The 26701-nt window shown below is 56.2% G+C and overlaps 2 protein-coding genes across 6 annotated transcripts in view; one reads left to right on the forward strand and one right to left on the reverse strand.

The window, feature by feature from the left end:
- Positions 1–2828, forward strand: part of NEURL1 (neuralized E3 ubiquitin protein ligase 1) — a 77647-nt gene extending 74819 nt beyond the window's left edge. For all 3 annotated transcript variants that reach the window (XM_035724363.1, XM_035724364.1, XM_035724365.1), the window contains exon 6: positions 314–2828. In XM_035724363.1, coding sequence (XP_035580256.1) covers positions 314–552 — 239 coding nt within the window. In that variant the 3' untranslated portion in view covers positions 553–2828. The remainder of the gene's footprint in view (positions 1–313) is intronic.
- A 946-nt stretch (positions 2829–3774) lies between these two features.
- SH3PXD2A (SH3 and PX domains 2A) overlaps positions 3775–26701 on the reverse strand; it is a 236751-nt gene continuing 213824 nt past the window's right edge. Inside the window, exons 10-14 of one of the 3 annotated variants that reach the window (XM_027596123.2) lie at positions 23582–23699; positions 19197–19534; positions 18080–18129; positions 15372–15491; positions 3775–13443 (exon numbers count right to left, since the gene is read on the reverse strand). In XM_027596123.2, the coding sequence (XP_027451924.1) occupies positions 11476–13443; positions 15372–15491; positions 18080–18129; positions 19197–19534; positions 23582–23699 (2594 nt within the window). In that variant the 3' untranslated portion in view covers positions 3775–11475. The remainder of the gene's footprint in view (positions 13444–15371; positions 15492–18079; positions 18130–19196; positions 19535–23581; positions 23700–26701) is intronic. The other 2 variants (XM_027596121.2, XM_027596122.2) reach the window with 2 other exon arrangements.

Genomic DNA, 26701 nt, shown 5'->3' on the forward strand with positions numbered 1-26701 from the left:
GTGAATCCCACCCTCTCCGCCAGCTAGGCACCTTTCTCCAGAGCACTTTTTAGCACACAGGGAAGACCAAAGGATAGCTCAGAAGAGGCCTTCCTTAAAAGACTCTGGACTCTGGGCCCCCTCCCTTCCTCCATCCCTCTTCTCTCACTGCCTCGTGGGCACCCTGGCCCCTCATCGAGTGCCTCCTAGTGCCCGGGAAGTGAGTCGTCAAGGGAAACAGGCAGACCCCAGTCAGTGGAGTGAGAGACCAGAGGGCTTTCTTCCCATGACCCTGGGGCCATGTCTCCGCTGACTGGTGTCCCCCTGTCCCCAGGGACGGCCCCCAACTCCCCAGTGAGCCTGCCTGAGTCGCCGGTGGCCCCAGGCACAGGACAGTGGAGCGATGAGTGCACCATTTGCTATGAGCACGCAGTGGACACGGTCATCTACACGTGTGGTCACATGTGCCTCTGCTACGGCTGTGGCCTGCGCCTCAAGAAGGCTCTGCACGCCTGCTGCCCCATCTGCCGCCGCCCCATCAAGGACATTATCAAGACCTACCGCAGCTCCTAGCCTGTGGCACCCCACCCTGCACGCCTGCCTCCTCAGGCTTGGGCCCCACTCCAGCCGAGGGGCAAGCCCACAGGGCCCCTTCTCTTCTTCCTCATTTTGGAAACTCTTTTCCCTTCTTCATTAAACGGGAAACGGAGGCCCTCGAAGGTTTGGGAAGAAAGGGAGTATAAGGCAGGGAGGTGAGGGGCAGAAACAAGTTGCCCAGCAGAGGCGGGGGAGGAGTCCGCTCTCTTGCTGTCTTTCCCTTCTCTGCACCCACTCTACCCTGCATGCCGAGGGGCTAAACGGGGGTCTCAGCCTATCCTAATCCCTCCCCATCTGGGGCAGATTGCTAGGCAGTCCTCTGGTTCATGTAAGAATTAGAAAACATGTCCCTTCCTCTGGGCAGATGTGTCCCTGAGCTCGGGCCTTCGGAGTATGGCCTGGACTTCAGTCTCCATTTGTTCTCTCAGCCAGCTCTCCGGGAGCAGTGTACAACCTGCTTGACAGCAGCCCTAGGCAGGTAGCCCCTGAACTGCTGCCTTACTCTCTGACCTGTACCCACCTTCTCCTTCCTCTCTTCCCTGCCCCTCAGGCCTGGCAGCCGGGGGTAAGGCTGGTGGATACCTCTCCCCCTGGGCAAGTGGCAGCCCCCATGCCTTGTCCCTCCCCCACTAACCCAGGACGCGTGGATGGACAGGCCACGGAAGGCTGCAAGTTCCGGGTCTCTGACCCTGTGCCCTGGCTGAGATGCAGGGGGCCCCTTCCTGGCCGTAGCCTTTCTTCCCCAGTCATCTCGCTAGATGCTGCTGCCAGGGACAGCCTCGGTGCGGGCTGGAGAGCAGCGTCCGTCCTCTGGAAGGTTCTCCAGGAGCAGGCTGGCATCTGTGCTCTGAGACCTGTCCTCCCGGATCTCAGTGCTGTCCTGGGCCTGGCTGATACTCACTGTGGTATACCCGGGTGAGGCCAGGACCCTGGGGTGGGGGTGGGGGTGGGGTGCCCTGGGGGTAAAACCAGCCTTTTTTCTTATTTTTTATTTATTTATTTATTTGGTTTCTGGGTTGGTTTTTTTTGGGGGGGGATTGAGTTGCCATCCCCCAGGGCCCCTAGAAATGCTGCCCCGGTGCACGGCGTGCCCGGCGAGAGAGGGCTGCAGAGCTAGTTCTCATTCAGAATCTTCCCCAGGCTCCAGCCCAAAGTCCATAGCCATCTCTGCTTACCATGAATTAGAACTCCTTAAAAAGAGGCTGAATTGGGAGGCCTCCTATCAAATTGTATCCATTTTACAGAGAGATAAACTGAGCCTCCCTAGTGTCCTGGGGCTGGTGGATCACCCGGAGCCACAAAGTGCCCTTGCTCTCTGGGCTGCTGCAGGGTCATCACAGTTGGCTCAAATACGTCAGGAGGCCCAGGAGCGCCCCCTTCCACGAGGACATACAAAGTTCTGGGAAGGCTGGAAGAGGGGAGCCCCGCTGGGACCAGGGAACAGGGCTGGGAAGGCCTACTCAAGGTAGGGGTGGGGAGGCTGTTCTTAGTAAGGCTCTCTACCCTCAGGAAAGATGAGGAGGGAAGGGACCGGCTCCCGGCACCTCTGGGTAATTTCTGGTTCCGGGGTGGCATGTCCCCCGCCCCTGCTCTTAGGCCGCAGTTGTCGCAGCCTTGCCTGCCCTACCCTGGTAGGCCACGGGCTGGCGCCCGCTCTCGACAGTCTTGGCCTAGTTTTCTCCCTCCGATGGCTTTTCATGTCCATCAGAGACTGCTGCTTCCTGTGGCTGGCCGAGTGGGATTCTAGACCTGGCCACCGGACGGCTGTGTGGCCCTGGCTGGGTCATAGCCCTTCTCAGCCTCAGCTGCCACCTCTGTAAAAGGACTGTGTGGGGAGGAGAGCAGACTTTGTGTGACTCTTGGGACTTCTTTGATGATGGGCTGCTGTGGGGTGTTGGGTGGGACAGCACGTGGTGGGGGGGTGTCAGAAGGCCAGGCTGGGTCTTTGTCGGCCCCTGCCTTGCATTGGGCTTCCAGGAAGTCATGGTTCCACGGTGGGTCTCCACTCCCCCGTTCCTGACCCTGAAGACCCTCCTTCCATGGGAGTAGGGTTGGGGGGAAGGGGAGGTGGTGGCCCCATCTCGTCAGGAGTCTCATGTCAGAGGCAAGGGAAGGTCTTAAGTGCAGGGGCTGCGGGGCCTGAGGTTTGGGGCGAGGAAGCCATCCGTACCACTGTCTCTGTTAGTGCTGGGATAGTTGCTGCCTCCTTTGTGAACTTGGGTCGCTGTGATTGTGAATAAAGGTGATTTCGTACCAGCCTGAGGGCTGTGCTGTGCTGTGTGGAGGGCTGCGGAGGGAGGACCGAGGTGGGGGGGGGGGGGTGAAGGTGAAGGGTCAGGTGTCAACAATCAGGGGAGACTCCCTGGGGTGGGGGGCGGGAGCATGACCTGGGGCTTGGACAGCAGGGGCCAGAATGCCAGGTGAGAAAGGGAGAAGCCGCTGCCCTGTGGTGCCCTCAAATCCCTGGATCCCTGCCGAGCAGTGTTTATTGGGGCAGGAGCAGAGTCCCTGAGGCCTGCTCAGCTCTCTATGAAGGCGGAGGTGGGCCCAAACCTGGCTCCAAACCCTTGTGCGGTGGCACACTGCCACCTAGGGGCTCATGGGAGGATGATAAACCCGTCACAAGGTCAGGAGGGGCCAGTGCTGAATGGGTGAGGGCAGCACAGAAAAGGGAGGGCTCTGCCTGGGCCTTTAGAGAAACCTTCTAGATGTGCTGAGTCTATCTGGTTGGCAGTAGAAGCTGGGAGTGGTGGAGCGGATCTAGGCACAGCGTGGGAATCATGCTCATTTGGTGGGGCTGGGACTCCAGCACAGAGCATGCCTGCCTTCCTGGCCTCTCCCCTGGGAAGATGCTCTGGTCCCTACAGCAGGACAACCCAGCCCTGTTTACCGGAGTCCGGCAAAAGCAGGGGAGCATCTGGGGCTCCAAGCTGAGGGGCCAGCCAGGCCTGCTGGATGTGGGTCTTTTGCCCCAAGATCTGCATTTCTCTCTCTCAAAGCCTTGGCAACTGCCCAGAAAGCTTCCTGTAGGTGGGGAAGGGGAGAAGTGGGGGAAGGGAGGAGAAACTTGAGCATGGCTCTCACCAACAAAAGTGGCAACTTACCTGCCTCCCCCCCGCCCCTCCAGCGTCCTCAGAGGGGCCCCGGATCCTGCAGTTCATGCTGCATTCTGGATAAGGTGCCTTTTGCTATGCAACTGGATGGCTTTTCTGATGGCAGGGAGAATTAAGAGGTGATTCTGTTCAGTTAAAAAGGCCAAAAACTTTATTTAGTTTTCAGGGAAATACAAGATGTAAACATAAACAAAATATAAAACAAAACAACCCAAATCTTACAGTCTAGAAGCATGCCAAGACAGGGTATTTTCTGCAGACCAAAGAGTCCCGTCAGCATGATAAAGGACACCTGGAAAGTGGCAGGCCAAGGGGTTGGGTTCCTTCCCCAAGGACACTGCATTTTTGTGATGAGAACAATTAAAAAAAAACAACCCACTATTAAAAATATTAGAAACATGGAGATAGTTTAGCACCACCATTGATCCTGGAAATTTTTTAGCACTCAAATTGCGCTGAATTCACTATCCTTTTCTTCAGCTTCTCTGCTAAGGGCAGAAGAGGGCACAACCTCCTTCTGAACCTACAGAGCCTGCCAGGAGCTGGGAGGGGTTAAGTGGACACCATAAAGAATCCCCCAAAGCTCTGGAGCCCCAAAGACATCCAGCAGTTCACAGGCAACCATGCGCTCCCCAAACCACACTTGAGGGACCTGCCACTCACATCTTCACTCAGAAGTCACCTTCCTGCAGACCTCTCAGGAACTGTCAGTGAAACCCTTTTCCCAGCCTATGTCCTGGATTTAAAGAAAACCTGTTGCAGAGAACAAGTTGCAGATCCAAGAATGGTGGCTCTGTTTACCCTCTCTCCAAAGTAGGTGCTTATGGAAAGGTGCCCTGGTGATGGGCCACCGAAAGTGAAAGGGCATGTCCATGGATGAGCGTGCATGGCCCCCCATCTTCTGAGTCACACCTGCGCGGCTGGCTCAGCAGACTGAGTTGCCACAGGTCTCAGTAGAGATACTCAAGAAAAACTGGTGTCAACAGAAGAAGAAATGAGGCTGCTTCCCTCCCAGACATGCTTGGTGGTGTCTGGACCCTGAGGTTCCAGTTTGGGGGTTGTGGGTCATTACTGTACAACCCATTACGGTCACTGGTCTCTAACCAATTCCAGCAATTTGAGAGGCTAGCTCTGGATTGGACAAAGGGATGTGGGCAAAACATGCTGGGAACCTGAGAGATGGAGGAATGTTCTGGAGCCAGAGCCCCCAGACTCAAAGATTGGTTTGTTGCTAGCAACTTCCCATCCCCACTAAGTAAATCAGTGACTGTTCATTAACAACATGCTGGGGACCCAGGTTGTGGCCCAGCAAGTAGCTGTTTCTCGGGTCAGCTGCTTCTGTGGCCAAATCTTAGGGCTTTTCCAACCTGCTCTGACTGGACCCTTGGGTGTTGCATCAGTGAATTCCCTCTGTACCTGTTCTCTTCCTCCTGAAACGCTCAGAATTGACTTCTTCCTTCTTTTGAATAAAGACTAAACTCCAGCCTCCAGACCCTCTCTCCGCCTTCTCACACTTTTCCCTTTCTGCTTAGAAGACATCCTCTTCTGGAAGCCACCTTCCCAGGGAAGGGACGGTAAGCCCCAGCCACTCCAAACATGCACACACTCCTCACGCCAACGTGCCTCTTGCTTGCCTCCAACGTGCTCGAGCCATCCTTCCGCCTTAAAACAATTCTCTCACGCACTCTTCTCTCTCCTCTCGCCTCCTGAGGTCCAGCCCTTAGCCAGGGTGGAACTGGGAACAAAGGAGGGAACTTCACCTCAGAAACCCATTCTCTAAGGCCACTAAGTTCTAGGACTGGGATGGGAGAGGGGGCTGATTGTCAAGGTCAAGTGTAAACCCAAGATTAAGAAGATAGGATTGGGGAAAGGAGAGCGCATGGTAACCCCAACCTTACAGGCAGGTTGGGATCAAGGCCTTAGAAGGCAGAGCCCTCTACCCAGTCTATAAGCACCAGTGATGCCAACTTCTGGCTGCGGATCTAGGTGCACAGGACAAAACGGAGGCAAAAATCAGTGAGGCTGCTGCTTCTGAAACAAGGCTGTAGGGCAGTAACCCCATCCTGTCACTGTCTCTGGTCACAGAACTTGAGAACCACTGAGGCTGCCTCCAATAGGGATCACGACTTAGGCAAAAAGCTCAGTGAAGTCAAGGGAAAGCGCCCCACACCGCTCCCGTGACATGCTCAGCTGGGGCGTGCAGTCTGGTGTACTGACCTCACCGGGAGCACGTTCTCGCCCCCAGCGGCCTGACCACCCTCAGAAACAGGAACCGAGGACCAGTGGCTCTTATGCTCTGGGGCCTCCCGCAGCGATGGCATGCATGGCAACGGGCAGGGTCTGCTGGACCTGCTGGACAGCATGTCTGTACGTGGTGACCTGGTTCAGCCGTCCCAGCGCTTCCACACCCAGTGACTTCTCTCTTCCACAGCTTCATTTTGGAGCCTGGGATGATGGCCTAGGCTGCTTCTGCTAGATCTGTTAATGCCAGTGTGAAGTTTCCAACGAAATAATAAAATAATTACCCCAAAAAAAAAAAAAAAAGACACATTGCACTCTCCAGCCAGAATTACGTGTGAATAATAACACACTTGCTGCCAGAAACTGCGAGTCCCATGGGGCCTGCCCAATGCCAAGGACTTGTAAAATGGAGACAGCTTGCCCGGTATTTGTTCTCTAACCCCGTGTTATTTAGTTCAAGTGGGAAATTACCAACACACACACACACACACACACACACACACTCTCTCAACACACGGCCCTCAAAAAAATGAGGGAATCTTAATTCTTTAGCAATGTGGATGATTCTCTTTCCAGAGAGCTCTGCATCAAGATTCTCAAAGATTGGACATATAGACATACAAACTCCAAGGAGAGACACCCACACACTGGGGCACGGTCCCACTCTGGGCACGCAGATCCACGTTTGTACAGAAATTCACCAAATGGAGGGGTTGAAGCAGCAAGCATACAGTACTGGAGATGGAGGGACAAGCCAGCGAGGACATCCCTGGAGCCCTGAAGGGCAGAGCTCCAAGGGCTTGGACCCAGAGACTTCCCATCCTGCTGCTTTCTCGACCTGCGCCAAGTGAGGAGGAGGCCGGCTTGGTACCTGGTGTGGGAAGCTGTCTACAAAGACCTGAGTAGGCCCCTCAGATGCTTCTCTAAGGCCCTCTGGGAATTGTTGGGGTGTTAAGCAAGAGGCAGGGCTCCCTCCTCAGGCTGAAGTCATTGAGATGAATGGGTGGCCCAAGCTTAGCACCAGGCCTAGCTGCAGGCTTGTGGGAATTGGTGTCTCACTGGGGTATGTAGGGCTTAAGGCACCCACATCCCCAAAAAAGATTTGGTTACATGTAGGGTTCCTGCCCATAAACCGAACTGAGGTTACATAGTTTTAAAAAGACTCAAACATACATCAAAAGATCATGGCCCACACATCAGGAGACTGGGGTGAGACAGGGCTGCTGGGGCTGATTTTTTAAGACCAGTCTTTCTGGGCAGCTAGCTGAAAAGCAATGGAAATGAAAACAAGGAACTGTTCCCGGATGCCCTTGCTCTGCTCCGAGGGCTGGGGCCCCAGGAGGTCGAGAGCCCCGTGCCCGCGTCCCTGAATTCCTCCTGGGTGGAGAACACCCAACAGAAAAAGGGGCTGCCCTCTGCCACCTTGCCAGGGGAGGAGGGGTCAAAGATCAACACCCAGAAGGTCACCTGTCTGCTCCACAACCCCCCCTCCTCCTACGGACACACCAGGCCACTGGGTCTCCCACCGCTGTCCCAACGAGCCCTGGCAGCCCTCGGTAATATTGCACTTTTCCTGTCTCTCAGATTGTTTTCATTTTCGATTGAGAATGCAAAGTATTCGGAGGGGTAAGGGAAGTGAGTAACCTTAAAGAAATAATATATTAGTTAAATACAAAAAAAAAAACAAAACAAAACCACAAAACAGGAAAAGTAGGGGCTACTTTATCTTTTTCTTTTTTCCTTAAAACAAAACAAACTACCAAACCAAGGTCTAAACTTAAATAGTTCTACGCCTACTCTGCAAATACTAGTAATATGAAAATAATGCTCAACCGAAATTCCCTTGTCTTTCTTCCTTAGATGATAAAAGTAGTAACATGCCTTGCTGAGGAAAGCGATGGATATAAATACCAGTAAAATATGCTGCTCTAACATCTGAAAGTGATTAAAACGATTCTATATAATGCCTTCGTCAAGATGGAGAATCGAGAGTAAGAGAGAGAAGCCTCTGGGGCCAGGCTAGGGGTGGAGTGCTGAGGCTGGCAAGGCAGGGCCCGGCTACAACCCGGGGCAGATGGCACGCTTGCCGTCCAGAGTTGCCCCTGCCAGCTCCCTCCTGCTGCCCCTGGCATCCCCTGGCCCGGTGGGAGCAGCGTGGCAGGGCCAGGGACCCCAGCCAGGCCCGCTGTTCCAAAGTGGGAGAGAGATGAAGACATTTTTTTCCCCCTTGTAATGAAAGAAAAAGGTCTTTAAACTGAAAGAAAAAGCACCAAATGATGCATCTTCAGGCATTATATAAAGCCCAATAATGACCTCAGAAGGGCTCATTATGATTAAAGTTGCAGTATACAGCAATACAATGCCATTTCACATTTTCAATCGCAACTAATGGGAAACTGGGTTTGGACACTGCTGAGATTTCATTTTTCTTTTTCCTTTTTTAGTCCGATCTGGTTTTCCTCCAGATGGGTCAGAGCCGCAGGCCCCTCCCTCCTCCACCTGCTGCTGGCGATACCCTCCAACAACACAAAGCAGCTCAGTAGCTCTAGGGAAAGGCCCTCTTGCCCTGGGTGGGGCTGGGAGTCCAGGAGCACAAGGCCTGGCACCCCCTGGCCGTGTCTGAGAGGGACTGGCATGCACCCTTCTTGCTTCAAGTATTCATATTCTCTTTGGGTTTGCAGGGTTTGTGCTGTGTTGTGAGTCAGGGGGTGATGGTGAGGGGGTGAGGTGCGAAGACGGGGCATGGCAATCCCTGTTCACTGCCTAAATCTACATGCTGTCACCAGGTGGCAGCATTCCCCACTTCTCCTAGATGCCTGAGCAACTCCCAGCCATCCTGAGAGGGCTGGATGTCACAATGTAAACATGATGACCACACGATAAACTACAATGGGGTTGGGAAGGAGTGCAAGGATTGGTACAGTGGGGTGCTCTGCCATTAGCTAGCCCCGTGATTTCGGGAAAGTAATTTCTTGTCCTTGGGCTGCAGTAACAGGAGGGGATAGGATGGAATGACCTTGAAGGTCACTTTTAATGACCGTCACTTAGAGCACTGGGGATCAAGGAGAGAGGGTCCTTGGGGAGTGCAGAGAAGGTGGGCTTCGTGGGTGCTGGAGAGCCCCATGGGGCAGCGCAGACAGTGAGGAAGGGCAGGGAAAGTCAGGCTCTGGGGAACACTGCGGTCCAGTCCCAACTGAGATGCTGCTCTGTGCTTGGCCGATGCGTCCCGCGCTCCCTCCTGGCCTGGCTGGCACATTACTGACTGAACTGGCTCAGTGCAGACAGAGGAGGAGCGAGGCCGCTGGGGCCCTCCCCCTGGAAGACAGCTACACGGAAGGTCCTTTCACCCAATAGTCACTCTACTTTTAAATTTTATTTTAAATAATCATAAATTACTTCTTTTTCTTTTAATAAATATGTGCTGCTTAAAAATGAGAAAAGTATATACTGCATCTTTAAGTAATGCACTTTGCTCTCTGGGTTTCTTCCCAGTCCACCTTATTAAAGTGCATTAATTAAAAAATAATGAACCACTTCTTTATCATTATTGTTCAAATAAGTCCAAATAATATTAATATGAAGACACTAAACCACTACCATTAGTACTGCAACCTAGCAGATTAACTCAATATCCTGCTCTATTTAATACTGTCCAGCAGAAGAAAATAACTAATTTCAATTTCAAACAAACTCACAAACAAAAGGAAACAAAATCTCACCACGGCCCTTCAACAAAGAACAGGAGCGGTTTGCTGGAGCTGCCAGGCATCAGTGTGCGGCGAGGGAGGAGGTCTGGGGAGGTCCCCACGCGAGGCCTCAGGTCTGGGGGGTGGGGTGGGTGGGGTACTGAAGGCACAGAACACAGGGTCCCGTGCTGATCTTCAGGCAACATATACTGCCTTGGGGGGCGGGGGGGCAGGGGAGCAGGGGGAGAGGGAGGGCCTTTCCTCCTTTGTAGAAAACACCAACCCTTAGTCCGGGCCTCTGGCAGCTGAGCTGGTGGCCGTGAAGCCCCATCGGTCCACAATCAAAGGCACGTGTGGAATTCCACTCCCAGCAAAGGGGGAGTCCTTGGGGAAGCCGAGGCTTCCAGAGGGTCCCCTCTGAAACGTCAACGATCGAAAGACAACCCAAAGTTGACAGGGACTTTATTCTCTCCTCTCTTCACGGGGGCACTGCCCCTTGGGCAGACTGGGTTGGCTCCCGGTCCGGGGGTCCTCCATCTTTTCGGGTACCTGTGGCATCATGTGTAGGTAGGGCGTGGCTGGTGGCCGCCCAGCTGGGGTCCCCTCAGCCCTCGGTGGGGGCGCTGGTTGCTTCTCCACAGTTCACAGGTAAGGGTTTTTGGTCCTGCCCAGGCGGGAGAACGGACGCAGAACGGTGCTCACCCAGCAGGTTGAGAGCTGCCTTCTCTCCTGGACAAGCCCCTCCTCCCTCCTGGGGAGGGTTCTGCCCCCACTGGGGCGTCTCTGCTCTGCCACGTCTGGGACCTGGGCCTTCCGCCCCCAGGCCCCCCAGCAAGTGTCATGCTAGGGTCCTGTCGGCAACAGTGGGAACCAAATGAAGGGACTTTGGCTTGTGGAGGGAAAGAAAGTGAAACGCAAACACAACCAACAACCTCCCAGCAAGAGCACAACAGAAAAGCCCCATCTGCTCCTTGTCCCATCCCCCACGAGGCTGACCGCCCTTGGGCCCCCAAACAACCCCTAAAATAAGACCAAAACCCAAGGGCTGACATAGAAGCCCCAAATCAATAAACCTCTCCCAAAACATGCAAAAGAACTGCCTACCCAGAAACACCCAAAATAAAGTCTGTGCAGACGGTGAAGAGACCGATGGCTTCGCCCACCCGCTCTGTAAACTCTGGGGCTGCAGGTCCAACGAAGACGGGGTGCCCCAGGCAGGGGACTCCCTTCTCAAAGCCAGGGACAGTGACGGGTAAGCAAGGTGGTCTTTGCTGGCACCTGTGGAACTGCTTTCTCTTCAACCAACAGACACTGACAGCGGCCCAGCCCAGGGACAGGCTGAGCTCCCAGGAGACGCCTCCAAGCCCCAGTGCCACCCGCGGTGGGCGGCCGCAGTCCCGGGGAAACCAGCACAATTCGTGAGTACAGGTTTAGGGTGATCCAAGGACCACCTCCGGTGGCGAGGCGCTAACCACAGAAACCAGGCTGGGCAGGGGCAGGGCGCGGGAGGCCCCTGCCATCACATCTTTCCCAGATCTGCAGCCAAGGCACAATCAAGAGTTTCCCACCCGGCCTGCCCCAGATGGTGCCAGGTGCATCAGCCAAGTCACCGAGGTGCCCACATGGGGCTCAGCTTTCTCACCTCTGGTCCCAGGCCTGGTGTGCCCCCCCCTCAGTGTGGGCCCCCGCCAGACCTTACCTGCCAGCCAGGGGACAGCCTGGAGGGGAGCATGGCTGGGCTCACTCACGCATTCTGCAGGGTTTAACGTCCCCCCCCACCCCCTCCCACTTTCCCTTTCCCCTTTGTCTCCATCTCACCACTCCTCCACACCCAGGCCGGAAGGACCCACAGCCTCCCGTTAGTTCTTTTTCTCCAGGTAGTTGGAGGGCACCCAGCCTTTGAAGGGCTTCGCCCCGTCCAGGATCTGGCAGTACCACCAGCCGTTGGGGTTCCTCTCCAGGACCTCCATGGACACGCCCTCCTGGAAGCCTGCCGTCTCCTCGTCCCCCTCATAGTCCGCGATGGAGACATACACATCTTTGAGGTTGTTGTGGATGAACTGGGACTTCTCAATGGGCTTGGGGCGCACGGGGGACACGGGGATGCCGTTGCGCTGGGCGGGCAGCAGAGGCGCGTCCGAGCCCTGGCTGGCAGCCCGTTCGGCCAGGCGGCTCTTGGCCTCGGCGGCAGCTGAGCGCGCACTGCTGAAGGAGGAGTTCCGGCGGACGCCTCGGAGCCCGTCGGTGGCCGTGAGCGACTCGTTCCTCCGCAGGGCACAGGACAGGTTGTTGTCCTTGGGCGGCGGGGACACGAACACCGACTGGGGCCTCACCGCCACCTGCCGCACGCCGTTCCTCATCTTCACGGCGCCGGCAGCCGCGGTCTTGCTGAAGCCCCCGGGGGGCTTGGAGGGGATGGGCGGCGTGGCCCGCTTGCTCTGGTTGACGGTGTTCAATGCTTGGACCCGCTTCTCGATCTTCTCCAGGCTGTCGGACTTGCCCTCGTTCTGCTTGCTTTTGGGGCTTACTGTGTCTGGCTCTTTGCCAGAGGAGTCGGGTTGCTCGTTCTCGCCGAGCACCAGATAGTGGGAAGGGGCCCAGCCCTCTAGCTCCCCAAACCTCACATACCACCAGCCGCTTTCTAGCTTCTCGAGCACTTGGACCTCCGCGCCTGCGGGGAAGCTGATCTCTGAGTCCTGGACCTTCTGGTAGGCGCTACATGTCGTGTAGGAGGTGGCCTGCCCTTCGCGTCCCTTCTTGGCGGGACACGGGGGTGTGGCGGCTGGGGGGGTTATGAGGTCAGCAGAGCCTCTTCTGGACCCCTCACTGGGACCTTCGAAGGCCGTGGCGGGGGGCAGCTCCGAATCCTCGCTCTTTGAGCCCCTGAGACCGCCCCGGAGCTGGCCCGTGGGTCTCAGCTGGCGCCGTAAAGTGCTGATGTCCATCTTCTCTTGACTCTGGGACTCTGCCCGGCTCAGGAACGGCTTGGGCCGGACCGACGGCTTGGCCCGGGCACACGAGCTCAGCCCCGCCTTCAGGTCGGCATCCCTCTTCGGCCCGACTGCGGGGGGGCCACGGATGCCTGCGTCCGAGGCAGAGCGGGGCTTCAGGTCACCGCTGTTCTTGGACAAGGAGGAGGAAGAGGAGGAGGAAGAGCAGGTGGTATTGATGGTGATGGACGAGGAAAAGGAGGCCGAGGAATGGTTCTTCCCCAGTTCCGCCTGGGCGTTCTTCTCCACCTTGAGCTTCAGGAGGGATGACGATTTGGGGGAGCCCGACTTGGGGGAGTTTTTCCTGGCCAGGGATAGAGGGGAGCCCCCAGGGGAGTCGCTGTCCCGGGAGGAGCGTCTGGCTGACAGGGCGTCCTCCGCACACGGCCGGAAGCCCTCATTCTCATAGATGGTCTCCTCCTCCACGGCCACGTCCTCTGAAGAGCCGCCCACCCGGAAGCGGGCCCGCTGCAGCGAGGAGGCAGGGGAGGGCCTGTGGGCCTGGGGGGGCCGCCTGTCTCCCGAGCCGCTGTCCTCCGTGGGCTCCTCGCTCAGCTCGGGCTCTGAGTCGAAGCCAAAGGCAGGGATGTCATACTCCGGCTCCTCGTACTTCAGCTTCAGCGGGGAGTCCTGGCTCTCGGCAGAGCCCATCGGACCCTCCTCGGCCTCCTTGGGCTTGCTGGGGGGTGCTGGTGGGGGTACCTTGGGCCGGGTCAGCGTGCTCGTCCGGCGGCTCAGGTTGGGCTTCTTGCGCTTATCGATGTATGACGCAGGGGCCCAGCCCTCCTTCTCACCAATCTGCACGTACCACCAACCGCCCGAGTTCTTATCGATGACCTAGGGGAGGAGGGGGCAGGCCGGTGAGTTGGGAGGATCGCTGGACCCTACGACGATGTGCCAGGCTAGGACACAGGGTCTCCATTTCACAGATGAGCCAAGTGAGCTGCTGAGTAAGTGGCCCAGGGTAATATGTGCTGGGCTGGAATTCAAACCCGGGTCCCTATCACCTCCTACGCCCCCACACCCTCTCCCCTGGTCCTCCAAGTCTCCATCGGCACCCCTGGTTGAGCCAGCCTCGTCTATAGACCCCTGTCTCTCCCCCTAGGCTATGCTTCTAGTCCCTACAGAACCCAACTCGCCAAGGATCCATAGGTATAAAAAAATGCAATTCCACTGCCCTTCGTCCTACCGCCAGTACTGCTAGGTCTTTCGTTGGTGACCATGGAAAGGGTGTCTCATGTCAGCAGAGAATGGGAAGATGCAGGTGAGCTGAACTGGGAGGTACGGCCTGAGCCCAGAGCCTCCCTGCAGAGCACCTCCCTGGTGCCCCCACTGCCTGTGGTCATTTTGCTGCATGTGGGATCCCAATAAAATCCCACTGGCTGAAAGGATTTCTTTGTGTTAAATAATTTCCCGTGGGAAGGATGAGGGTCTTTTAGTCATTTCCATGTTAGTATAAATTAGTTCAAAGAGCTTCTTTCTTAACTGCAGTTTGAGATCAGGTAAAGGCCAGGAGTGTGGTGCTGGTTGTGCTGCTATATTTGGATTGGGGAACATAAAGGGAAAATAATTTTGGATTGTGGGACACTCCTGGAGAAAGAGGTACTGGGGAGGGGGTGGGGAAGTATGAAAAAACTGGCACTAGGGGAAGAGGGGCAGGGAAGGAAAAGAGAGACAGAGAGACTGCCAAAGGCAAGCTCTGCTTGAGACCAGCCCTCTGCAGACCCCACCAGAGGAAGGACTTTTCTCCTTCCTTTGGTTCTATAGTCCTTCCTTCGCCCTGCCCTCCCCATACTTAAAATTTAAGCTTGGGTAGATCCTAAGTACCACAGTTTGGTTAGATGGTGAGCTTTGGAGGCTCTTCTGGAAACCTAGGCACCACTAACAGAATTATTTCTCTCGGAAATTTAGTTCCAAATCCAAGACGTGATGGAAAACATTCACACTGGGGACATCATTTCCACAGGCGGAGGCTGCCCGGGGGCTCTTCCGACAGCTGTTAATTGGATTTAACCCCGTTCCTACACAAGCCACTCCAGAAAACTGACCTGCCTCACAGATCTCTGCCCCCTGCAAACAGCCACAAAGTAGTCTCATAAATGCTAGGCTGGGGGGTGCACCACAGAGTCTGTTACCCCACTTGGCAGAGACAAATAAAGCCTGGGGAGAGAAGGGACTGTATCAAAGGCCAGAGGCGACTGCGGTGTGGACATGGCCAGAACCCAGGTCCTTAGTACTTTGGCTGCGTGGACCACCTTCTCCCAACAGCACCACTCACTAAGGGGAGTTCTTCGGAATCTCGGCCCCCAAGGTGCTCCCAGGAGACGAAGTGTGCTGGGGCCAAATGGTTCTGGGCAATGCTGCTATTCTAGTCCCCTCTTAGAGATGCACAGTGACATCCCTATAGCGTAGGCTCTGACAAGTTCTGCAACGGAAACCACATAACGGGGGTGGATTTTGTTTAACCCACTGTCCTTCAAACCTACTCAACCGCAGAAGCCCCTTGTGTCCGGGCACCTCCATCAGCAGCGCCCCCCGTCTGCTTTGGGAAATGCTGCTGTGAGGGACGCACTGGGTGGAGTCCTGGATTCCGGTCCTGACTGTGGCACTTACTGGCTTAAGGCAAATTCTTATCCCCGGGGGACTTGCTTTTGTATCTTTCCCGCCTGCCCCCCTGCCACGTTGCCAGCAAGGCATAAATGGGACACATGGCAGGTCTTTGAGCAGCATGACTTAAAGCCCTCAGCTTCATGGCCGAGACTCACCTCCGCCTTCTGTCCACCCCGAAAGCTGATGCCATCAGAGATGCACGACTGGAATTCGGCAATGGTGTAATACTCCACCTCAACAGAAGGGGGCTCTGGCGGCTTGGGCAGCTGGAACCCCTAAGGCAGAGAAGGGCTCAGTCAGCAAAACCTGCCTGATCAGAAGGGCAGCAGAGGTGGGAGGGTGGCGTTTACACCGGCTGGGGGTGCCACCGGCCTGAGGAAGGATCTGTCACACGTGGCTCAGGCTGTCTCCCCCAAGAGACTGTTCTCCTGAGCAGACTTTCCACTGCTACCTATGATTCACTTGAAACTCCTCTGCGCTATCACAACGATCAGTTAGCAACAGTAATTTCCACCCCAACATCTCGGGAGGTCCAGTTTGTAGGTGCTTCAGTGGCTAGGTCCCCAAAAGAAAATTACAAAGCAGAGAGGTTGTCGTAACAAAGCCTGTGCCAACTGCCCTGTGGGAGGAGAGCCACGTCCTTGAGGTGAGGGCCCGCAGCGGTGACATCTGGCATCTCTTCGGGGAGGAGGAGGGGTGGAAAGGGGTGTGGAGGTGGGTGAGGAGGGCCCCTGGTGGCTCATCACGATGCTGCCAAATGGTCAGGCAAGCACCGAACCAAACTTGAGACCCTCTGTTCTGTGGGCAGGGTAGAACCTGCTGGATTGGTGACACCAGTATCTAAGCATGACATTCAAGGACACTCAGAATTTGGCTGTGGCCATCACTTCTGAGCCTTGTTTATTTACTTCACAAACGTTTATTGTGCGTCTTCTGGGTGCCAGACATCGGTCTAAGGCCCTGGGCATTTAACAGTGAACCAAGAGGACAACCCCCTTGCCCTCATGAAGCGGACATCCTACTTTCACCTGGCCTCTCTACTGTGGTCAAAACGGATCTCATGCCGCCCCATTATTTTCAGCAGGTCCCAGTATCATACAAAGGGGTTAAAGCAAAACAAAAAAGTGTGTGGGGGGAGGAGGGAGCGGGCAGGGAGAGGGAAGCCGCTGTGGTGTAACAGGAAGACCTCAGAAGCCCTCTGCCTTGCCGCTGGACACGTGTGGGCTCCAATCCCAGCTCGGCAGCTCACCAGCTGTGTGGCCTTGGGCAAAGCCTGCGACCTGAGTCTCAACTTCCTTGTCTGTAAAATGGGTCATGAAGAGGATTACTGAGATATATACATAACTTCTGGTCTAGCCAGGGACACAGGACAAGCTCCACAAGTAGAAGCCAGAGCTGACCATTCCTTCTGAAACACCACCCTATTCCTTGGAACCTTCTGCATCCTTCACGGCTCGGCCTGGCCTAATCCTGCCAGTCATGGCCCAGCTGCCTTGGGTCGCAGTGAGCAAAGGGGCAGGAGGAAGCTGCTTTTGAGGGACTTGCCCTGCCCTGGTACCTGGCCCTGCAGGTGTGTGTGTGTGAGAGCAGACGCGGCGCAGGCCCCAGCCCAGCCCCGACACCCCGCCAGGTGGGATTCAGCCGCATCTAGCCGCCCCGCGTTTGGTCCGTGTGGAAGGAACGACCCCGTTCTTGCCAAATTCGAGTCTGTCTGAAAATAATCCGCTGGGACTGAGAGAGATGGGAAGGGAGAGCTCACGGTTTAGTCGGGGAACACTCGAGGGGACAATGACAATGACGCAGGAGCTCCCCTGGGGCTTCTGGCCAGGGCAGGGGTGGTCTCATCCCCACAGGCCTCATCCTCAAAACCCGTTTACTGACGGCCCGCTCTTCCAGGGACGCTGCTCCCCCTCTCCAGGGCAGAGGTCATGGGCCACGGTGACCCTTACCACTAAGCCCAGTGAGACTTCAGGGACCTTTCTCCACACGGTGTGACAGCTGACACGGGAAACAGAAACCCTCCCACACCATCCCATTCCCTCCTTCCTGCAGCTCGAGGAGACGGCTGCCATTGTCCCCATCTTAGAAGGAAACTGAGGCTCGCGGATGGTAATGGACTTGCCCAGAGTCTTGCTATTCCTAAGTGTCAGAAGTAGAATATGAATCCACGCCCGGGAGGCTCGAAGCCCCATTCTTTTCCACTGCACCCCGCTACCCCTGAGGAGAGTTCTCTGTACTAGGGCTTCCGGCCTGCCACCAGCATCACCGCTACCCAAGCCCTGCACGTCAAGTGCGTATCTGCTTCCCTAATGGTCAGCACACCGGGACCTGCACCCCTAGGAGCCAGGGACCCCAGCAAGTTGAGCCTCTCACTTTCAGCCCACACGAGTCCTGGTTATTTACCCTTCCCCGGAGGGTGCTCGCCACGCTGCCCTCTGCCCTCGCAGGCTCTGGCATCCACCGCAACCACTGGCTACTCCTGGGCCAGGAAGGCGGAGCTGAAAGGCTTCCAGGCGCACATGGACGGCCGCCCCGTTTCCAGCCCCTGGCAGTGCCCTGGCCGGACACTCGTGCTGGCCAGTCTAAACGTTTATGTCTGCCAGTGGAGTGGCTGGGATGGATTGATTTAGCTCTGGAGTGCAGTGCGGTTCTGAATATAAACTGTCCAGCGAGGCCCCCGGGATGTCTGGGATCGCCAGGCTTTCCTCTCTGCCCCTGGCCCCACAAAGCTGGCAGCCTAGCAGGGCCCTGGAAAACCCCTGGACTGACAGGCACTGAAATGAGACTGCCAATGAGCTGGGGCCGTTAGGGTGCACGCCCAGAGACAGGAAGAAAACTGGGGGGAGAAATTCAGCACACGTACCAGGCTTGATTCTCTGCGAGGTGGAGGCCTTGTCCTTAGGTTCGGGGAGCCTAGAACAAGAAACATGGCTTCAGGAAGCCCAGCCAGACAATGGGCAACAGTGCTGGAACCTGCCTGCCCTAGGTACGGCCACCTCCCGAGCCTGGGACGTTCCTGGTTTTGTCCCACATTCTGGAAGGACCCATGCTCTCAGGCGCTATAGTTTCTTTACTAGGAAACCACAGACCTTTAAGCTTCCTGGGCTGTGTTTCAGGGGATCCACAAACCCTCTAAAATGATATGCACATTTCAAAATGTACAAAGAGGCATTTTTCAGGAGAAAGGGTAAGTAGTTCTATCAGATTTTCAAAAGTTAGGAGGAGACTATGTCTATTTTTTACTCACTGCCAAATCCTTAGAAGCTGGCACGCTGCCAGGCAAGGGTGGGTGCCCAAGAAACACTTCCCGAGTGATTTGCCCAAAAGGTTTCAAGCACAAGAGCTAACTTAAAACCAAGTTCAGAACTAAGCTAAAAAACAGCTTTCCTCCAGATTTTAAGGACGGCTGGACATAAAGAGAAGCTGGTCTCATAACGTAGGACAATTTAACCTTGAACTGAAGATGCTGTTGAGCCAGGTAAGGACAGAGATTTGGAGGGAGCCAGGTAGCGGGTTTCTCTTATAAGGATGGAGGATATTCCTAAAGAATGCCCTCTTAAACTGCTTGGGGAGAGGTAAAGCCATTCCTCCCAAGTCTTTTAGGCTTCCGGTAACTGGCGGGAGGCGACAGGGAAGGAGGGGAGGAGGGCTAAGGGCGGGAAAGATGTTCTACTGGCTGTCAGTCTGTAAAGCAGCCTTGCGCAGGGGGCCCCCATTTCCCAGCCTGGGGGACACACTGATCTGCAGTGTCACCATTCCTGGTCTCTTCTAGGGAAGGTGGGAATGCCAGCGGCTTACGTACTCCTGTAACTGATCTTCAGTGCAAGAGTTGTGAGGAATGGCCTTGTCCACCCATGATTAGCATGAAACAAGTCCACAGAGTGAGGCCAGGGTTGGGGTCAGTCTAGATCTCCCTGCACCCTGTCACCGCTTTCCAAAGAGCGGTACAGGGAGGACGCGGGGCTTAGGGAGGTTCTTACTGATCTGGGCCCTCTGTGGGGCAATCCTGGCCACAGCCGGTGAGCCCTGGGCCAGCTTGGAGACATTCCGCTCAGGGATGCTCAGGCCACTGCCACTGGAGGCATTGCAGAGGATGGGCAGGCTGATCTCCTTCTTGGTGACGGGGGCCTCAGGGCCCTCGCCTTCGGCCGGCAGAGTCTCCTTATCCCCTGACGCCTTCTTGTTCAGCAGGTTGCTGATCTCCATGATGTTCCCGATGATCTCCACTGGGCCTGCCAGATTCTTCTTGCGGGCTGGCAGGTCGTCCTTGGCTTTCTTCAGGTAAGAGGCTGGCGCCCAGCCCTCTTTGCCCAGGTACCTGCGGGGAGGGGGAGGGGGCGGAACATGGCATCACCCAAGCACGGCTGCCTGACCTCACACCCCACCAGGCTCCGTCTGGCTGGGCCCAGCTGAGCCTTTCCGACCGTGTTCTCCGACACCTGGCAATCCCACTACTCTGGAGGGGAGTGGAACTGAGGGCCGGTGGAAAAGACTTCTAGAACACCAATTCTTCCTGTCTCCTTGCTCTCTGCCTGATCCCTCCTGGTGTGGGCTCTCGTGCTCTGCAAAGTCAGGCAAATGTGGGACGTCAGGATTAGAAGACTCCTCAGATTCGGAGGTGCCCCAAAGGTAGACTTCACAGGAGCCTGCTGCCTCACAACAGAGAGGGCAACGCTAGAGATAAGAGCAGGTGTGAATGCGGAGCATTAGCTGGATGCCCCCGGCAAAGGGAAGTGTTATCAGAGAGGTGAAGAAGCAGCAGAGGTAAGAGAAGGTAGGAGCCCCCCGACTTCTCGTCTCTGGTCCCTTGGGCAAGTCTCTACCCTGCAGCTCAATTTTTTTTCTCTTCTGCAACCTGTAGGGATAGAGTAGCTGCAAAAATTTATCCAGAGTGGCGCCTGGGTGGCTCAGTCTTTAAGTGTCTGCCTTCGGCTCAGGTCATAATCTCAGGGTCCTGGGATCGAGCCCCGCATCGGGCTCCCTGCTCCGCGGGAAGCCTGCTTCTCCCTCTCCCTCTCCCACTCCCCCTGCTTGTGTTCCTGCTCTTGCTAGCTTCTCTGTCAAATAAATAAATAAAATCTTTAAAAAAAATTATCCAGAAAGATAGGATATATTGAGACCTATTAGGAAGAGGCCTATAAAGAAGAGTGACCCGGTGGGTAAGGTATCAGTGCTACTGCAAGGGTGATGGACAGATCAAGTTTGCAGAACAAGTCAATAAACAGACTGGTACAAAAGGTAACATTTCGGGGCACCTGGCTGAATCAGTCAGTTAAGCGTCTGCCTTTGGTTCAGGTCATGATCCCAGGGTCCTGGGATCGAGCCCCGCATCGGGCTCCCTGCTCAGCGGGGAGTCTGCTTCTCCCTCTCCCCCTGTGCCTGCTCTCTGCACGCGTGCGCTCTCTCTCTAATAAATGAATAAAATCTTAAAAAAAAAAAAGGTAACATTTCAAATTAGGTAGGGACGAGGTATCAACCCACTTGGAGATGACTGATTACTCAGGAAAAGCAAGTGCGATCCTGGACTCACACCAGAGCAAAATAAAAAATGCAAGTTGTGAATATTTGCTTAATCTTGGGGGTTGGTTGGGGCCTGGTTAGTACTTGGATGGGAGAAAATCTTTCTAAATAGGACTCCAAAAGCCAAAACCATAAATGGAAAGACTAAAAGCACATGACTGGATAAAATGAAAACCTTTGGTATGGCAAAACAAAACCAAAGTGAAACAAAACAAAATCAAAACAAAATCAAAACCCATAAACAAGAGCAAAAGGCAAATGACAGGGCTGACTTAATTTGAGGTGATTTGATGACTTCTGAAAAGCAGCTTTTTCCTTTTTTCCCCATGGTGTTGAGAGCTTTTCCTCAAGCCCATGAAGAGCTTACTTCCTGGGCCAGCACTTGCTGGCCAATGCCCCTGAGTCTGGGTTGCAGTGTCCCTGTCTGCTCCCTGGGATACATCTGGCTCTCTGGAATGGCTCCTCTGTGCCAGATGTCTGACAGTCCCCCCCGCTCTTGCCTCCCTGATCTGACCTTGTTGGGTGTTCATTAGGTGAGAGAAAAAGGAACATGAAAGCTAAAGTTTCTATCAGCACGTCTGAGCTTTGCTGGAAAGCTTAGGTAGGAGCAGGCTTCTTATGTTCACACCACTGGAACGTACAGGCAGGCTGTCCCAAGCTCACTGGTCTGGCCCTCGCCCCTGTTTGGGGCTTGGAAGGCAGATATCAGTTAACAAATGGATGGAAGTCAAGGGGCTGGCCTGGCCTCCCAAGGTAATGGGTGCAGAGAGAAGCACAGAAATTTCAGAGGTGGATGGAAACAAAAAATGCAAAGATGCCTAATCTTACAGATGAGTCAAGATGCAAGGCTCAGAGAAGCCAAGCAAGCAGCAGAGGGCCTGAGGTTAGCTGTTGGCAGCATCTGGCCCAGAACCTGGTGCTCCCGCATCTCAGAGAAAAGATGAAGAAGAACCTGCTGGCTATTGCAGGTGTTCTCCTACGAGAACACTGGGGAGATGGGGAGCGGGGTCTCGTGGGAGTGATGGTCAGGCCTGCTCACTGCCCTGAGTGCTCGCATTTCAAGCCCTGTTGTGTTCCTCTGGTGTTACATGGATAAAATTAGATTCCGGGCAGAGAGATCCAGGGGAATCAGGAGCGGCTATGTGTGTCTGGGTCCAGCTCTGCTCACATCTGCTTCCCAGCTCTGGAGAGCAGAATGACTCCAGAGGGAAGCAAACTGGAAAAGGAGGGAGAGAGGGAGAGGGAGAGGGAGGGTATGTGTGTGCGGGGAGAGGGGAGAAGACAGGCAGGAAATGAGGATCAACACAGAGCCTGGAATGGTGGGAAATGACAGATTTCAGGGGGTGTCTGGCAGCCTTCCTAAGGCGGAATCTTTTCAGGAGGGTTTTCTCAGTTGAAGCTCCCACTGAGCGCTAAAGGGTTAGGCCATGGGGACAAGAGCTGACGAGAAGAGACCGCTTGGAGTGACCTTGTTGGGCATTTTAAGAAACTAAAAGACCCCAGCAGCCTTGTAGATAACCCCCAGGCAAGTGGTTTAGGTTACCAGCCTGCCTTAGAATGTTTGCTGGCCTTTCCACGTTGACTTGTGGTTGCTGGATTTGGGGGTTGCGTCTAGTTTCTTAGAGAACGTGAAAGTTTAGGGGCAGTGGCTTTGGGCAACATATGTCTAGGCACACGGTCCTGTCTCACCCAACGGAGTAGAAAAGGACCCCTCAGCCCTCCTGACTGGTATGCATGGGGCCAAGGGCAGGGGCGTCTACGTCCTGTCAGGTCACATTAAGGCTGAATCCCATGTGGCCAGTGACCTTCACCCTACCTGTCAGCACAGCCCAATCTTGACACCATGGTCTGCTGGGGTCCGAGATACTGTCTCATGAGTGTCCACGTCCCTTGTTCAATCCTGTTCCCACTGTGGGAAATGGCTCAGAGCACACGTCCCGCCCACAGTGGGTCGGCTTCCCAGGTATGATGGGCTGAGGAGTGGTCCCCTGAGCCCACAGATACGGGACTGTCAGAAACTGGGTGAGATCGTTACAGCTGAGCCACTTCTAAAGCACCCAAAAACATTTCCTGCAAACAAGGCCCCGCTGGGAGGGTGCTGGCTGGCCTCAGAGCCCCACGGTAGAGGGGACTGGAGGGTAGGACTTGGTGGGGGAGAGGCGAGTGAAGCCCACAGGCTTGAGTTTGCTTCCAGGACTGCTGAGAAAGCTGAGAAAGCTCCCCACTCCCCTCCCCACACTCCCAAATGCGTTTCTCAGCTGGGAAATGTGATTCGGCCCTGCAAGAGGGAGGGGCAGGGGGAGGAGCCCTCTGACCTAGGCCTGGGCTCAGGCCTGGCTTCTGCCCTGGCTCTCACGACCCCAAGAGCCAGCCCCGCAGAGGGGAATGGCCTGGGCAGAGCCGGCATCTGGGGCCCCCGGTGTTGAGATGTGGGCAGCAGGGGCTGCCCGCCAGGACCTCAACAAGGCTTGCAGATGCTGGCGCTTTGGGCAGCCTGAACTACAGAGCGCACCAGGAGGCCAAGGCCGGACACAGAAAACCAAATTCAGATGTGCTGGACCCTCTTGGCAGATGCATGGGTCAGGGATTGCACCATGGTCTGCAAGCTGAGCCGCAACTCTGGCTCTGCTTTCCGTGTCCCAGGAGAGAAGCTGCAAGACGAGCGCTCTGGTCGAGCTGTTCAGCCGTGCAGAAGCAGCCAAGCCCGGGTGGTGGGCGCACAGCTCCCGTCAGCATCTGCCTGCCACTGGAACCCACGGCCATTCTGCCTTCGGCCCTGCTACTCGGGGCTGGGGGCGGGGGGAGGGGGTGCAGAAGTAGCTCTTTCTTCTGCTGAGGCTCCTACCTGATGTACCACCAGCCCTCCAAATTCTTCCGGATCACTTCCACAGTGACGCCCTTCTCAAAGCCAATCTCGTCCTTGCTTTGGCTGGTGTAAGGCTGCACAGTGACGTACTTCTCCTCTGTGGGGAGCGAAGCAAGGAGGTGCGGTTATTTGAGGCTGGAGCGCAGGCCCTCCTTCCTGTCTTCTCCTCCCCTGGCCTGGTCCTGCTTAGCTGGGTGCCTCACTGCTGCTCCCGGTGTGTGCAGAAGCCAGCCAGGGCCCCGAGCGGCCCGGCTCAGTCCTGGCAGTACAGTGCTGGCTCTCCCAGCCTCCCAGCCCACTAACAGCTGCCAGGGTGCTGGCTCCTGGGGTCCTCAGGGCCCCCAAAGCTCCCCCAGCGGAGGGCACAGCTAGAGGAACCTGCTCCTCGTGGGGTCTGAGGCAGGAAGTCCCTGGGATGCCTGGAGGCCCCCTGGCATGCCCTCCCCTTCCCTGAACATGCCATGCTTCCAACCGTGCCCTAGACTGATTCTTGGAGTCCCTCTCCCACCTCTACCCCTTAGGTCCTGCCTCTGTCTGACCTTCTGGCAGCTCCAGGGGCACCTCCTTGGTGAAGGCTCCCCTGACCACTAATCTGATCGCCTCATCAGGTCATTTCCCCCAGAGGATTGTGGGGAACATGCGTTCTATGGGAACAGTTACATGTGTTTTAAGACAAGGGTCTGGCGGCCAAAGAATTGATGGCAGTGCCGAGTGCAGCCTCGAGGCGGGGCCTCCCGGAGTGCCGAGCTGACCGCCCAGTTTGGCAGTGCCCGTGCGTGGAGCTGCCTGCTCCAGAGTCCCCCCAGGTACTGGGAAGGAGGCGCCCTATGGGAACTCAGGAAAACCTGGGAGGACAGGTGTGGGAACAGCTCCAGCTTCCTGGATCCCTTCGGCTTCTCTCCTGCAGGGGGCCCCTGCTGCCTCTGCCTGGGCCCTAGCTCAGGCTTCCAGGGAGGTGCTTCTCCTGTGACCCACAGCTGCCTGGCCACGGACACCCCGCCTCCTGGGTGGAGAGCCTCCCCAGGGGAACGCTCAGGTCTCGGGAAGACCCACACATATCCCCACCCTCACCGTCTGGGAGAATGAGGAGCTGAGCTAGACAGAACTGGCCCCCCAGCCACACCCTTTGAGCGGGTCACCCCAAACTCATGCTGGCCCCTCCAGCCTGTGCCCGGCACACAGTCGGGGCTCCAAAGGGACTAGGCAGTGCATCATTGAAGGGCAAGGCTGTCTGAACAGGGGCACTAAGTGGGAGGCTTTCTAGGAGCTCAAAATAGCAGGAGGCCGGGTTCTCAGATGCCTACCTCCCTCCTCCCAGCTCCCAACTGTGAGGGTAACTCCTAGACGCCTTAGCGGGACCCTGATGGGCGGCCTGGTTTGAACCTCTGGCAGGAGTCGGGGAGGGGGGCAGCTACCACCCCAGGCCCCTACGGCAGGAGGCCCATCTGTTCACGCTGGATTACCGGGGTCCCGCCTGTAGCCCGGCGCTGGGCCGAGGTAGCAGCTCCCTCTGGGGTGGAGGTGGCTTCCCTGCTGAGCTGCAGGGGCCGTGCTGATGGGCCTGGCTGAATCCAAAAGGTCGCCAAAGGCAAAAGTAGGTGACGACCCGTGGGAGCCTCCACTATTCCTCAGCATGCTCTTCTCAACGGCGAGCTCTTCCCAGAGGCAGGCCTTTCTCACCATCGACTAACTCCTGGAAGCTTTCAGATTCCCCTCCAGCCATGCTGAGGAGAGCTGCCAAGACTGCCTGAGAACCTCATCCAGCCAGATTCTGACTCGGGCCTTTGAGAAGTGCAGTGTTCTGCAGGCCAACCCTTGACGCTCCTGCCTGCTGCTGGTCCCACTCCATTTTCCAGTGGGGCACGGTCAATCCTGGCCTGGGCCGAGGCCAGAAGGGCAGCGCCAGGGCCCCGGGGATCTAGGGTTCTGAGGTTAGGGTGAGGCGAGGCCTGGGCTCCACATTTTGCCTTTGTTCAGCTGGGCTATTTTTAAAAGCCTGTGGTTCCAGCAGGAAGCCATCATTAAAGTTTTCCTAGGCAAAGTTGCTTTTCCAGGGAAAAATTACAGCCCTTCTCTTAGAAAGATCAGAGGGGCCCTGCCCTGCTGCATGGCAGCGAAGAGGACCTCACCAGGACGTGTGGGCTCAGGCTCCGGAGCCGTCAGGCCCGAACAGCAGCCTCTGCAGTCGGTGTGCTGAGGACAAGAGCATCAAGGGCTACGCAGGGGCCCTGCTCTCCCTTGACCCTCTCAGGGTGGGCAGAACCAGCATCTCTGTCTTACCCAGGAAAGCTGAGCTGCTCCTGCAAAAGGCCCTGTGCTTGGTGGCCCTCAGGCTGCCATGAACACAGATGTCTGGGAGTTTATGGTCCCAGGAAGAGGTCTGGCTGGCTCAGAGGTGTGTCCTGCCCTGTCACGGTGCAGGTTCTAGATGATGAGCACTCAGAGGGCAACTCTTCCAATCGGTCTGGGCGGGGGCTGACTTTTCTGTCAGGGTTGGCTTCGGTGGCGGAGGCGTGGCTTACCTCCAGGTAGACACGTGCCACGTAGGTCTCAGGTTCCCAGCTCCCAGATTTCCCCAGATGGAGCAGCAGAGCTGGCCCCTCTAGTGGACCAGGCCACACCCCCACCTGGGGGCCAGTAGGGAGGATGCCCGGACAGACTGAAATGGTCTTGGGGTGGGGGCCGAGTCATTCGGGGTGCTTCGGATCTCTAGAAGAGACCCTTAGGAATCAAAGTGGAGGAGAGGGGCGCTGTAAGCTCTGGGGGGCACCTCAGGGTTTCTGGGAAGCACTGAGGGGCTGTGGTCACTCTGACGTGCCATCAAAGGAGTTGGTGGCAACTCCACCCTAGGGAGGGCTGACCAGGCCGCCCAACTGGGTGGGTGGGTGGCTGGCTGGGGGAGGTGGACAGGCCTGTTTTGGTTTTGGAGGCGGGGGCTGGAGAGCCCTGCAGTTTCCAAACCACAGACGCCTCCTCTTTCAAATGCTTTCCCCTCCGTCAGCAGTCTCCCTGGCTCCCCTCCCGGCCCCCACAACCTACCCAACCCCACTGCAAGAGGCCTTTTGCTTCCAAAGGCCTGGTTGGTGGAGGGACTGGGGA

Source organism: Zalophus californianus, chromosome 15 (assembly GCF_009762305.2).
Source record: "Zalophus californianus isolate mZalCal1 chromosome 15, mZalCal1.pri.v2, whole genome shotgun sequence".
Classification (NCBI taxonomy): domain Eukaryota; kingdom Metazoa; phylum Chordata; class Mammalia; order Carnivora; family Otariidae; genus Zalophus; species Zalophus californianus.